The following is a 15,000-nucleotide window of genomic DNA, read 5'->3' on the forward strand; positions in this document are numbered from 1 at the left end:
TTATTTTTTCCTAGTTAACCATTCTTCGCTCTCAACTGGTCACCTGTTTTCAATTTCACCACCTTCTTCTATAATTTCAACCTTCCCTCTTTTCCACTATCAGTTTTCATGACTCTCTAACTATGCTGTCTCCTTTACTATTCTACTAAGCTGTCTCTTTCATTTGGCTGTCTCCTTTATTATTATCTCCGTTTCTGTTTGGTATCTTTGTTCACCTTCCCTCGCTATGCCTTTCTTTACTAATGTTCCTCTCAGTCTTTCCCTTCTGTATAATCCTCAGTCTTGAGCTTCTCTCACACTCTAGCTTACAATTCCCGTCTCATTTTTTATTCAGTATTTTATCTTGCACTCTGTATCCATCATTTACTTCTGTCTTTTCTTGCTTCCAGTTCTTCATCCAGCAATCTTTCACTTCTTTCATGTCAGATTCCTCTTTGTCATTTTACACTCTGTTTTTATTTGGTACCATATCTTTAAGCTGTTCATAATACTGTTCTTGATCCTGTCTCTCAAGATACCTTCCCCGTCCTTTCACTCTCATTCTCCACACTTGTATCTTATCCTTATATTCACTTGATTTACGTCGTCCTATCTTCCCTTCCCCTCCTCTGCTCTCCCCGTCTATCGTTCTATACTTCATTTCCAATTCATGACTTAGCCGTTCATTCTCACTACATTTGACTCCCTCTCCCCTCCTCTTCACCCTTTCCTCTGTCTTCATTTTTATGTGATTTTTTCGCTCATTACATCTTCCTATTTTTTCATCATCATAGCTTTTCCTCAGTGTCCTTCCTACCCTCGTCTTATCTCCTCAAAATTCTAGCATTCCTATTTCATTATCTATGCTTATGATCCTCCCTTTCCGAAAATCGCCCTTCTTCAATCTTTAATCCTTCCTTATCTAACCTTTAATCTACCCTTTCTTCCTATCCCGTCTTCCCTTCCCGAATCTAACCACTCTCGTTCTCTGCCTCTATCGGCTTTCGTCCCCCCTTCCTTTACCTTCTCTCCCTCCCCTTTCATCATCTCAAATTCTCTTCTCCTCCCTTGCATCTCTGAACCCCCCCCCCTCTTACTTCTCTCACTCTCCTCTCCTCTCCTCTCCTCACTTACTTCTCCCTTTCTCTTCTCACTCCCTTCCCCTACTTTCTTTTCCTGCTCTGTCTTCTCCACCTTGTCCTTTTTTTTCCTCATTCCCTCTCCTTCTATGCTTGTTGTCTCCCCCATGCTTCCACACTTCCTCCTCTCCCTCCTCTTTGCTTGTCTTTGTCTCCCTCCCCCTCCCCCTTTGCTTCTTCTCCCCCTCCCCCTCCCGCCCCCACCCCTCCTCCCCCCACCAGCGCCCCCCACTGACCAAGCCTCGACTCTCTTGCAGCACACCGGCCGCCCTTCCCCGTCTCCCACCCAGGTAACGTGGCCAGGTAACCTACTCTCTCTCTCTCTCTCTCTCTCTCTCTCTCTCTCTGTATTATGTACCTGTCTATATATCCATTCATCTGTCTATCTGTCTATCTATTTATCCATCCATCCACCTACTTACCCGCCTACCTCTCTCTCTATATATATATCTATCTATCTGTCTATCTATCTATTTATCTGTCTCTGTCTATCTATGTATTTATAAATATATACAGTATACATATAAGCTCCTGACCTACTGTATGTTCACATCCTTCCTTTTTATTAACATAAGATTATTTCGAGCGTCATTTTACACACTATTTTTATTATCTCTCTTTTGTTATCTTCCTGTCTATCTGTCTATCTATCTATCTATGTCTATCTATCTACGTATCTATCCATCCATCTGCCTATCTATTTATCTAACTATCTCCAATGTAACTTGGCAGTGATGCAATAATCTATAACAAAAACTGAAGGTAAGGGTCACTGCTTGCCTCACTTTTGGACGCTTGCGCGCGCGTGTGTGTACGTGCGTGCGTGCGTGCGTGCGTGCCTGTGAGTGAGTGAGTGTGTGTGTGTGTGTGTGTGTGTGTGTGTGTGTGTGTGTGTGTGTGTGTGTGTGTGTGTGTGTGTGTAAGAGAGAGAGAGAGAGAGAGAGAGAATAAGCCAATATGAGATGCCTGTTAACCTTCCTACCTTCCGCATCTACATCAAAAACTTCTAAATTACCAGAATTATCCACTATTAAACCTTCAGCCAAGCGACTTCATTCTTCCATATTCTTGTTCCTACCGGCAATTTTTTTCACCTTAGGAAAGCCCCTGATAATAATGGGATAAATGAAGGCTGTATCGAACCTCTACATTTCAAACCGTCCATCCCAAGTTGAATAAAATCATCAAAAAACAGAAGGAATAAAGTAAGAATAAAGTCCTAGGGTTCAATGAATTAATATCAATCACAGGAAGAGACACAGCATCAGATCCTGGATATGTAGGTCAGTATCACAGCCAAAAATACACCTGTTGGAGAAGTGGTCCAGGTTTCGGTCTCCCAGAGGTGACTGACGGTTTCTCGATCATGTACTACTTCCAGGGTTAGTCCTACTCAATGATATGAAGTATGGTAGCTAGTCTCGAGGCCCTACACCTTGGAGATGATGAATATGGGCTTGGCTGTTAGTTTCCTTAATAACAGGAATTGTAAGAAAAGAAAAAAAAAACGCTGGTATTAATTTGTTTTTGGGCTGTCTTTTCTTTTTCTCTGTCCCCCATTCTTTATTCTTCTTCTTCACTCTTCTTGTGATTATTATTTTTTGCTTAGAGCGTAGGAGAATTTGCTTCATCAGTATTGAAATTGCCACATCCATTTACGACACCATGATGATGATGATGATGATGATGATGATGATGATGCTAAAGACGATATGGATCAGGACATTGATAAAGACCTAATTAGCCTCCAAAGTTCTTGCTACAGTTTCCATCATATCTCATCCAATGCATAAGTATCTCTTTACTCTTTTGTCATATCTTAATTTTCTTCGACCCTCCATCTGTAGCTATTGATCTCGTCTCCATACCATCCAAACATTCCTCCCTCCCTCCTTTTCTCTCATTATTTCCTCCTTCTAAATTCCAAACACTCCTTCCACCTCTTCTTTATAATCTTATGCTTTGGTTTCTACATCCCTCTCTCTCTCTCCTCGAACCTCCAAACACTTATCATTTCTTTCTTCTCTCTCTCTCTCTCTCTCTCTCTCTCCTCCTCCTCCTCCTCCAAATACTTCTCATTTCTTCCCTCTATTCTCCCCAAATCATTCTCTCTCTCTCTCTCTCTCTCTCTCTCTCTGTATGACCAGCGAGGGAAAGAGCGTGTAAAAGGACTGGCAAATGAGGAATATTCAGGAAGAGTCAAAGTGTGTGAAGGACGCTAAGTTACGAGGCTGGAGGGACGAGAGGAGGCAGAGATGGGAAGAATGGAAGGGGAGAGAGAGAAGCGAGGGAGGAGAGAAAGGGCACAGGAATGGGCAGGCAGGAAAGGAAAGAAAAGGGGGAAAAACTGAAAATGAATTGGATGAGGAAACTGGAGAGTATAACAGGAAGGAGAAGATGAGAGAGAGAGAGAGAGAGAGAGAGAGAGAGAGAGAGAGAGAGAGAGAGAGAGAGAGAGAGAGAGAGAGAGAGAGAGAAGGAAGGGAGAATGTTAGGGGAAAGAGTGAAGGAGGGAAAAATGGGAGACAGCTTGGAAAGAAAGGACAACAGGGATGAATTGGATGGACGTTGATGGAAACAGATGAAAAGAGGGAGAGAAGAGAAAGTAGGATGAATATCAGAAGAATGAGAGATAGGAACCGGGATGAGAGGAGCACTATGGAGAAACAGCAAGGGTGGATAAAAAAATAAAATAAAATGGATAGATTTAAATAGTAGAGTATGACGACACATGACATAAAAACAACTGAAGGAGAGAACGACTGGGTGAAATATTTACTGTAGAAAAAACGGAGAGACAGAAGGCCGTGTGAAAAAGTAAAAGTAGATGGGACGGAGAGACAGCAGGTATAGATGAAAAGGAAAAGTTAAGGTAAGAAAGATCTGGAATGGATAAGTTAGTATAAGACGACGGAGATGGAAGGGGAAGTGGCAAGAAAGAAGAAAATCTGAAATGATGACAACTTGAAGAAAACAGAGACGGAAACAAAGGTGAAGGGGAAAATGTATATTAAGAAGAGGTAAGCAAACTGGGGAAGACAGTGTTGGAAGAGTAAGTGAGAAATGAGAGGAAAGGGATGTGGAGTGGGAGAGGATGGGGAAGTGAGGAGGGAGAGGATGGGGAAGTGAGGAGGGAGAGGAAAGGGAGGTGGAGAGGGAGAGGAAGAGGAAGTGAGGAGGGAGAGGAAGGGGGAGCGAGGAGGGAGAAAGTACAAAGGAAAGGAGTACAAGGGGAAAGCAAACAGCAACAACTTATGATCCTTTCGAGGCTGCTTGTTACAGAATAGCCCAGACTATGACTACGAGATCTAATTCTACATGCTAAAGGATAAGGATAGTAAAGCAAAAAGTGGAGATGAGGAAGAGCAGGCTGGTCAAGAGGGAAGGGAGAAGGGGATATGAGGGGTAGAGGAAGAGAGGTGGGGTGGGATAGAAAGGATCAGTGACGAAGGAGAGGAAAGAGAAATGAGGAAGAGACGATGGAACGTGAGAAGGTGAAAGTGAAAATGGAAGGGAGGGGAAAGTAAGGAGTGGGAGGGAGGGGATGTGAGTAAGGGGAGAAGGGAAAGTGAAGAGAGAGAGGAAGATGACTGATGAAGGACGAATAAAAGGGAAAGTCTTACTAGGAAGAAAAGAGGGAAAGTCGTCAGACCAAGAATATAAAACATCAATAGAGATAAGGAACATTAGAGTTGAGAATAATAAAAAAAAAACGATGATACCACGAAGACAGAAAAGGAGAAACTGGAGAAAAGAAAACAGAAGTAAAGCCGAGACAACAACAGAGAACTAATAAGATTAAAGATGAATAAATAGGACAAGGATAAACAAAAGCAAGCAGACAATAATGAGACACAAGAGCAGAGTGGGGGAAAAATAGGGTACGAAACTGAACAGAGAAGACAGTGAAGAAAGAGGAACATTAAGTAGGAATTAAGTAACACTAAAACAAGAATAAAGTGAAATACGCAAGAATGAAGTTGACAGTATACTGTATATATGAGAAAGTGGTAAGAGGAAAAAAGTATACAAAGCAGTGAAGAATGAGGAAAAGTAGACTTGAAAAATAACAGTACTCGAAAACTCATAAAGAAAAAGAGGAGACAAGAATGAAACCTTCAGTTGTAAAAAAAAAAAAAATGAAAAACACATAGACTGAGAGAAATACAAAAAGTATAATGAAAGCAGAAACCCACTACAGTAAAATCAGCAATGAAAAATGACATAGACAAAGATAAGCTGAGATAACAAATAGGGCCTGATTATGGACATTAAATGTCAAATGACAAAACGCTGAGTTAATTAAAATTATAGCTGTGATTAAATACAACGAAGTGGTAGGACGATGCCAATTATGACAGGAAAGGATGGACAGATTATAAAGATACATAGAAACTGACAGTATATATATATATATATATATACAGAGATATATATATATATATATATATACAGAGAGAGAGAGAGACGTAACAAAGAACACGAAACACCAGTCAGTTCTGCGGCATGATTGAGGGCGGGCCAGGTAACGAGTGTGCTCTAATAACGACCCCAGACAACGATACTTACGGCTCGTTAGCAATTAAGAGACCCTCGTAAATGTCGGGGGCGGGGGCGACTCAAAAGCGACGGGGCGTGTCATGGGGCAGCAGGCAAGTGGGGAAATTATGGCAGATATGGAGAGATAACTGGAAAGGGTGATAAGGATATAAGAGATAAGGAGATAGGAAGAAATAAGCACACTGAGAGACGGATATAGAAATATACATTCGATCTGGTGATAATGATGTGAGATAAGGAGGTATGGGATATAAACATACTGAGACACAGAGACGGAAAAATATATTCGATAGGGTGATCGGGATGTGAGAGATAGGAGGTAGGGGAAACAAACATACTGAGACACGGGGAAAGGAAAATACTTTAGATAGGGTGATAGGGATGTGAGCTACGGAGACTGGGAGAAATATGTATACTAAGACAGAAGGACGGGCAAAATTAGGGACAGATAGAACGACGAGAAAAGGGAAAGTTATCTGAGGAAGTATGAAGAGACAGTGAGACCAAAGACTGGATTACAGAGATATAGAGACAGGAGGTATAGATAATAGAGACAGTGCGAGGGAGTGATGCTGATCAAGTCAAGGAAAAGTTATAATAAAGGATGGAGATTTATACAAGGGGAGTTCGATAATTTTGGATGGACAGAGACATACATGAATCTGGGATGAGACCAACAAATAGAACGAAATATTGTGGCAAGTTATGAATTCACAAGTAAGATAATGAATGCTGATAAAGAAACATGAGGTAAAGAAAGGGAAAAAATAGAGAAAGAAGAGTAAAACTGATAGGATGATAAAGAGGTAGGACTAAGCAGAGGATAAAAATTAAGCAGACATCAAAGGGGGCGAGAGCAGAGTGGAAGGATACGTGTTATTAAGGTATAGGGTTATTATCACGCATAATAACTCTGGAGAAGAGATGGGTTATGACAGCTTCTTTTCACACGCGTGTAAACAATAGGGGGGATTGCAGTAAGCTGGGGAACATTTATACTATTTACTTTTAGTACTGTGTTTATTTGGAAGATTCTCTCTCTCTCTCTCTCTCTCTCTCTCTCTCTCTCTCTCTCTCTCTCTCTCTCTCTCTCTCTCTCTCTGAACCCCGTCATTCACTCATCCTTTAGTCTTTTCCCCCATCTCCGACCTAAACACCTTCCATCCACCCAATTATCAAATCTTTCAGTCATCCCTTTCACATCTACATCCACGCACCCATCCATCCATCCCTCCACACACTCCCCACCCAACCATCACTCCCTCCACCCACTCCCCTCCCAACCATCCCTCCCTCCATCCACTCCCCACCCAACCAGCCTTCCTTCCGCTCCGCCTTTCACTCCCTGGCCACACACGTCATATAAACCACTGCCGGGCGACACCACACAAGGCAGCCCTGTCGCTTCTCACACCCGGGGCGACAAAAGGAAACGACGCGCTGACGACAGATTGCTGCGTGAAAAGGTGTGTGTGTGTGTGTGTGTGTGTGTGTGTGTGTGTGTGTGTGTGTGTGTGTGTGTGTGTGTGTGTGTGTGTGTGTGTGTGTGTGTGTGTGTGTGTGTGTGTGTGTGTGTGTGTGAGAGAGAGAGAGAGAGAGAGAGAGAGAGAGAGAGAGAGAGAGAGAATGAGAGAAATACTGTATGGAAGACAAGAGGGAGGACTGAAAGAAGAGTGAATGAAGGCAGAAAAAAATGAGAACAATGGAAAAGCAATGTAAGCCAAAAACATGGTAAACCAGGACAAGGGAATGGAAAAGAGAAGACAAAAATAAAAGATACAGAAGAAGATAAGGAAAGTTGGAAGAAAGAAGACAGGAAAAGACAAGGAAGCAAGTAAGAAAACAATGGTAGAGGTATGACAAGGTAGGAAAATGAAGGAACATTAGGAAAACAGGCTGAAAAGGTAGAATGGAAAGAAATGACAGAGAAAGCAAGAAAATGAAAAAAGATAAATTGGGGAAAAGCGAAAAAAGAAACTGAGTAAGAGGGAGGAGGGAAAAGGAAATGGGGAATAAGGCGGCATATGATCTGGTGTGTAACGGAGAGGGGAGGGGGTCACCAAGGAGGGGAATAAGAAACAGTAGAGAGGATTCAAGGGAGAGATGGAAGGGGGGAGTATTGGAGGGGAGAAAAAGAGGGAAGGGTGTCTTGGAGGGGAGAAAAAGAGGGAAGGACGTCTTTTGGGAGGAGGGAAAGGAGGAGGCCATGAAGAGGGGGAGAGAAAGATGGGTTAGGGCTCAAAGGGAAAAGAAAGAGCGGTGCTGCACCGAGAAAAAGAGAGGGGTTCTGGAGGGGAGAGGGAGAACAGGAAGGTTTTGAGGGAGGCAAAGTGGGGAGAAAGAGGAGGGGGGAGTCCAGAAGGGAGGGAGAGGAAGGAGAGGGAGGGAGAGGAAGGAGAGGTGGGGGAGAGTGAGAGGAGGGGAACAGGGGGCAGGGGGTTAGTCTTCTTCCCTGAATGCTGAGATTAAGATGCTGGTATGTTTACTTAGGAGACGCCAAGTTCTATCAAACTCGAGTGGGAACGAGAGAGAGAGAGAGAGAGAGAGAGAGAGAGAGAGAGAGAGAGACACACACACACACACACACACACACACACAAAGAATAAGTAACATAAGTACAACCATGACAAAAACACAACTATAATACAGCAAATAACAACATGTAACCCTCCCTCCTTTAAGCAACAAACAACACAAGACAGTAAAAGATGATCGACAGAACGAAAACTAAGAACAAAACGAAAGCACGTCCCAATTTAGAACACAGGCAGTGATATGAAGATGAATCCCTTGCTCTTAAAATAGACCCAACAGATGACAACACATTCTGACAGGCAGGATCAAATGTCAATACAAACAATAACAGAAAAACACTTGACCTAAATAAGAACAATGATAACAAAATATACGCATTAAGAAAGACCAGATGCAAAATACACGGCTGAAAATAGCAAGAAGAATGAGGGGCAGAGAATGTGACACAGAAACAAACGCGACCTAGATAGAAACAACAGCAATAATACAGAATAAAAATACAGAAAAGATACCCATCCTACCCCCTACCCCCCAAAGACAGATTAGAACAGACGGGAAGGACTGAATATAAACAAATGATTAAAAAAAAATGCACAAGCCAGATAAGAACACGAATAAGTACACAAATACATAAAAATCCACACCAGAGAAAGATCAAAGACAGGAAACATTACAAGACTGTGGGCCAGACAAAAAATAATCAAATGAGCCAGCTAACAAAAATATAGAAAAAAAAAAACTATGACCCAGAAAACAATATGAACAATGACAGAAAACGCAAAAAAAAAAAAAAAAAAAGATATCCTCGACCCCTAAGAAAGATCAGAGAGACAGAAGACACAGTAAAAGATGAAGGGCAGACGGACACACAGGCTTCAAAGGTAAACAAACAAGGGAAAGGGTTCTGCCGCCCTTATGGCCAGAGGCCCGAAGGGGGAAAATTGCGGCCATCTAGTTAGTGCGGATAGTGACAGCTGGGCAATGTAAACAAACTGAGGCTGGGAGAGGAGAGGGAGAGAAGAGGGAAGGGGGAAAGATGGAGAGGGCGTGGGGGAGAGAGAGGAGGGTGTTCGAGGAAGGGGAGGGAGAATAGTAAAGAGAATCAGGAGAGGGAGATGGATGGATCGAAGGAGGAAAGGGGACAGATGACAGTGTGAGGGGGAGAGAGGAAATCAGAGCAGTAGAGGGAGAAGAGATAACTTGGAAAGGAGAGAAAGTCTAAAGAGAAGGGGAGTGGGAAAGAATGTGAGTGGATGTTCAAAACGAGAGAGATAAGAGATAAGGAAGGGAAGTAAGAGGGGGTGTGCCGTGAAAACTGGGAAAGTGAAAGTAATAATAAGAATGAGAGTAACTGGAGGGACAAGACACAGGAAGAGGAGGAGAGAAAGGAATGCAGAAATGACTTTACAGGACAAAAGCTAAGGACAGGGGATGAGAAAGGGAGGGATTCAAGATGCAAATAGTGAGTTACAGAAAAAATATGAGACAGGGATCAGGGCAGGAAAAAGAGAGGAAATGCACAGGCTAGTTGAGAGGAAGTGAGAATATTTAAGGAACTGTAAAGAGCGAAAAAATATGTGGAAGATACAAAAAAGTAAAATAAGGACAAGGAAGAAAAACAAAGACGGAAATAGAGACTGACAAGACGAAGCAGGAAATGCTGCTAATGACTTCCAAGGACGAAGGAGGTGAAGCCCAAAATACTAAGAAAAAACAGGATGAAAGGCAAAGAGTAGAGAAACAGGCACAGGGGGAACGAGGGGAACTAATATAAAACAACTTCAAAGGTAAGTAGGAAAACAAAACATATAATTTTTGTAGTACTGCAGGTAAAACACACGCTTACTTGCATATAATTCGCACGACTGTCAAACCTGTTGTATCTTTTCCTTGCAAATACACACACACACACACACACACACACACACACACACACACAATACCGGTATACAGGGGGGGGGGTGTATGCACTGCGTCAGAAAGTATGTATGTATGTAAGTAAGTATACACACTCGAGGTCAACAGTTTCTTATTACTCTTGAAACCGTATCAGGCAGTAAAAAGATTTTGATATATAAAAATAAAAATTGAGAAAGTTGGAATTTCCCTACATCAGACAGAAAACTAAGAACTGTAAAAGAAAGCTTGACCGCGACTCTACGTTTATAAATACCAATATGCATGGCCACAAAGATGCCAGTGAATCGTCTGATCATCCATCTTCATCCATCCATCAATCCAACCAGACAGGAATTCCACCTTTCATCTCATTTCTCGTCACATCAATCTCCATTCCAGCCAACTCTTCAATTGCCCCCGCCCTCTTCGCCACCACTCCCCTCATTATCATTTTCACATTTAAAAGCTCATGATAAATTGCAGGGGAGGGGTTGGCTGTCTTCCGCCGATTAAATCAATTAGGGACGGTGTGCGGGCAGGTAATGACATGGGCGGAAGCTGGTTTACCTGGTTGTGGAGATAAACCTGCTTAATGACTAGCGGACATTGTTATACGCACCGCTTGTTGAGAGAGAGAGAGAGAGAGAGAGAGAGAGAGAGAGAGAGAGAGAGAGAGAGAGAGAGAGAGAGAGAGAGAGAGAGAGAGACCGGAAGATGCAGAATTACTATAAAACCGTGATCCACATATGTATATTAACGCACCCTTTTCAAACTTCCCGGATTCTCTGTGTCTCTCACACACACACACACACACACACACACACACACACAACCAATGCGTTAATTAGCAAGTTCGTTCTTTTCTAAACTACTTCACCATTCCCTAAACCAGTCTCTCTCTCTCTCTCTCTCTCTCTCTCTCTTTCTCTCTGCATGTTAAGATACAGGAGACTTGGCTCACCTGTTCTATTTCAGTCTAAGGTACGGGTAGGTGTCAGGAGGGGAGGGTGGGGTGGGAGGCTAGGTATTATTTCATTCACCGCGGACATTTGGGGGACGTGAAGAGCAACTCCGTGAAGGGGGCGTAAAAAATAGAGTGAAAGCATGTTGGCAGACAGGAGTGAAGGGAGACAGAATGACAGAGCTAGAGGTTTGAGGGAGAGATGGAGAGAGATATATAATGAGGGAACGGGTGGTTAAAGGGAGAGATGGAGAGACAAAAATGAGAGAGGGAGGAGCTGCAAGAGGGGACGCAGAGATAGAGAGATGGCTGGGAGACCACTGGATGATACTGGAATGAGGTACTAAATATGGAAAGATTGTAGTGCGAGAAAAGATGGATGGGTGACTGGTTAGAACTGTGTGTGTGTGTGTGTGTGTGTGTGTGTGTGTGTGTGTGTGTGTGTGTGTGTGTGTGTGTGTGTGTGTGTGTGTGTGTGTGTAAACAACGAGTGGTGGCGATGGTAATGTGAGGGTGGTGGAATGATAGTATACTACTTCAATCTGGCCTAAAACTGCCAACTTTCCGTATTAAATTCTGAGTTGTAACAGCAGATTAACATAAGAGTATGTTGCAGCTGGTCACGAAGAAGCACTATGGAATGGATGTTGAGCAGCTGCATTGCCTTTATCTGACACTGAGCTACGTGAAATCAGCTATAAGAAGGGCAAACATCTGGGCTGAGTTAAGGTGAAAGAACTAAAAGAGAGTCTGGACATACGTGTGAGGGAGGTGGGAGGAAGAGCATGACGGAAGTAAAGGGTGGATAAGTAGACACAAGGGAATGAGGCTGAGGGAAGCTGTGAGTTGCCTGTCTAAACTTTAACACCCCAATATTACATTAACAATATTACCCCAAAAAAATAATGATAATAATAATAAAACGTGTATGAGGGGTAAGGGAGTGTATTAAGCTACAGTGATGTTTTCTTCGTAGATGTCACCATTTTTTTTTTTTAATTATGAAGTAAAGAGAGATTTATAGTTTGTGAGAAAGTGTTACACCATAGTCTCCTCCCCTTCTCCCCCCCCCCCATAAGCCTCCCTTCATCTCCACCCTCTTCTTTCGTCACCTCTAACCCTTCTCACTTCCTCTGCTCTCGCATCCTCCCTCCGTTTCCCCTCATTTCTCTCCCTTCTTCTACCTCTCCCTTACTTCATTCCACCTTCTCCCTTCCGTACCGTCATCTCCTCTCCCCTCACTTCATCTACCGTGACCTTCACCTTCTCTCTGACTCCCCTCCCCACTCTCTCCAACTCCCCTTTCCTTCCTCCCTCCTTACTTCCATATTCACTTACCTCTCTCCTAACTTCTCTCCACCTCCACTTACCCCCCTCCACATTCCCTCCAACTGCTCTACCCTTCCTTCCTCCCTCCTACCCTCGCATTCTACCCCAACCTTCACTCTCCCTCCCTCGCTCCTTTTCCATCTCTCCTTACCTACTCCTTCCCTCTCTGCCACCCTCTCTCCGTCTCCCCTTACCTCCTCCCTCCCAGTAACCCTAATGGCTGGCACCGATGTGTAGTTTCTATTTTGCTCCACAGATGGCGTGAGGACGGTCTCTGTGCCCCTACCCTTACACACACACACACACACACACACACACACACACACACACACACACACACACACACACACACACACACACACACACACACAAATTAAACGCACCAGCTGCATATAAAAAGCCATGTTCTCAGAGTTCATTCTATGCAAGAGTTCAGTTGTAGTGAGTTACACAGTTATTTCCCGACACAGGCCATGCAGGGAATACCAACACTGATATTAAGAGTGTTGGTAATATTTATAACTTAACAGAATTATAAGATATGAACATTAAAAACACAATATTCTCCCACCACTGAAACCTCATTGAAATACAGCGCACAGGAAAACAATGAAAAGTAACACCATGTAGGATTGAAAAGCCTGAAGGAAATATAAGAAGAAAAGGGACAAGACTTGTAAAATCCTAAGCACAACCTTTGGTCACTAATTTTAATCTTGAGTCACACAATATGCACGATTCTTATTTTCGTGTGTGTGTGTGTGTGTGTGTGTGTGTGTGTGTGTGTGTGTGTGTGTGTGTGTGTGTGTGTGTGTGTGTGTGTGTGTGTGTGTGTGTGTGTGTGTGTGTGAGAGAGAGAGAGAGAGAGAGAGAGAGAGAGAGAGAGAGAGAGAGAGAGAGAGAGAGAGGTGAATTATGAGTGGGAGGGAGACCTTACGAGGGTAAAATACTGCCACTTATCTCTAGTTTGTTAGATAATTCGAGGGCCTGTGTGTGTGTGTGTGTGTGTGTGTGTGTGTGTGTGTGTGTGTGTGTGTGTGTGTGTGTGTGTGTGTGTGTGTGTGTGTGTGTGTGTGTGTGTGTGTGTGTGTGTGTGTGTGTGTGTGTGTGTGTGTGTGTGTGTGCACGCGCAGCGACAGTAGAGGGGGGGGGAGGTGTCGATGGCGGAGTCCACTTGTTGCCGTGTATAAATAACTAGCGTGTCGGGGAGGTCTGAGACGCGGCTTGCCCTACACACCCCTTACCCTACACATACACACACACATCATCCCTCTCTCTCTACACACACACACACACACACTTCCAACCAATACTCTACCTATTTCTACATCTCTCTCTCTCTCTCTCTCTCTCTCTCTCTCTCTCTCGCTATCTATCTTATCTATGTCTCTATATTTTTTATCAACCATCTTTGTCTAGCATAATTAACATCTGACATATTATAACAAAAACCGTATCAATCTGCACTTAATTTTGTACATGCATTTGTCTTTATACGTTATTGTCCCTCAACTCGATATACGGTATATTATTAAATCTGGAATCAAGTTGGTTTACCTTGCTGTTACCTATTTTATACTAATATTAACCCCTTTAGTCATTGGTTTTAACTGATATATATACTACTTGATTTTCTTCTGGCCTAATATAGACAGTTTGTTGTTGAGCAGTTGAAGGATTTTATGCAACCTTTCACAGTAACATATACGACAAATAAAACTATCAGAATGTAGGAGGGACACAAAAAATATCGGAATAAAAGAGTTAACGACATTCAATTGCATTTAACCTACACGTAAGAAGGGACCATTAGGAGGAAGCACTGTAGTGGAAAATGAAGAGATAACGGAGAGGAAAGTAGGAAGAGATTAGCGTTGATACATGCAGATTACACTGGGGAACAATAGTAAACGATAAATAATGAAATGAATGGAGAGAAATACAAAACAATTAAATAAGAACAGGAAAGACGATTATGCAGAACGAGGAGGGGAGGAGAGAAGAAGCAGAAGAGTTGAAGAGAGAAGAATAAAAGCCAAATTATATGGATGCGAGGAGGCTAGAGAAGGGGTGGGGGTGGGCAGTAGCTTGAGGAGGGGGTGGGGTTAGGGAATTACCGGGAGGGGGGGTGGAGGATGCAGAACAGGTAGCGGAAGAAGCAATTAGGTTAACTGGATCGGTAGGAAAGGTAAGTAGGAGGAGGCTGAGGAGCTGAGATGCAGGTGTGAAGAGCGAAAGTAGGGAGGAGGAGGGAAAGGTGTATGGAAAGTGGAGACAGTGGAAAGAGGGAAAAGTTTATGAAAGGAAGGGACAGAAGAAAGAGGAAAATGTACAGGGAAAGAGGGGATAGTAGAAAGAGGGAAAAGTATTAACAGAGAAGCGAAGGGGGGGGGGAGGAAGATCTTAGGACTATGAGGGAGACAAAAAGCAGAAAAGCTAAGAAGGTGGGCGTGAGAAATAAAAAGGGGGGAGGGTAAAAAGGAGATGAAGAGGGAGGGAGGAGGGAGGTGACAGGAAGTGGCTGGAGGGGAATGAATACAGGGGAAGGGATCGAGGAATGAAGGATGGATGGAAGTGGGAGGGAAGGGGGAAGACTGG

General features: G+C 43.2%; 1 protein-coding gene across 1 annotated transcript in view; it reads left to right on the forward strand.

Annotated features, from left to right (window-relative positions):
- Window positions 1-15,000, forward strand: part of LOC145405236 (uncharacterized) — a 78,878-nt gene that overhangs the window by 19,072 nt on the left and 44,806 nt on the right. Inside the window, exon 2 of the mRNA XM_080276658.1 lies at window positions 1,376-1,408. Coding sequence (XP_080132784.1) covers window positions 1,376-1,408 — 33 coding nt within the window. The remainder of the gene's footprint in view (window positions 1-1,375; window positions 1,409-15,000) is intronic.

Source organism: Coenobita brevimanus, chromosome 66 (genome assembly GCF_032717465.1).
Source record: "Coenobita brevimanus isolate Jiangsu-jjx chromosome 66, ASM3271746v2, whole genome shotgun sequence".
In the NCBI taxonomy this organism is placed as follows: Eukaryota; Metazoa; Arthropoda; class Malacostraca; order Decapoda; family Coenobitidae; genus Coenobita; species Coenobita brevimanus.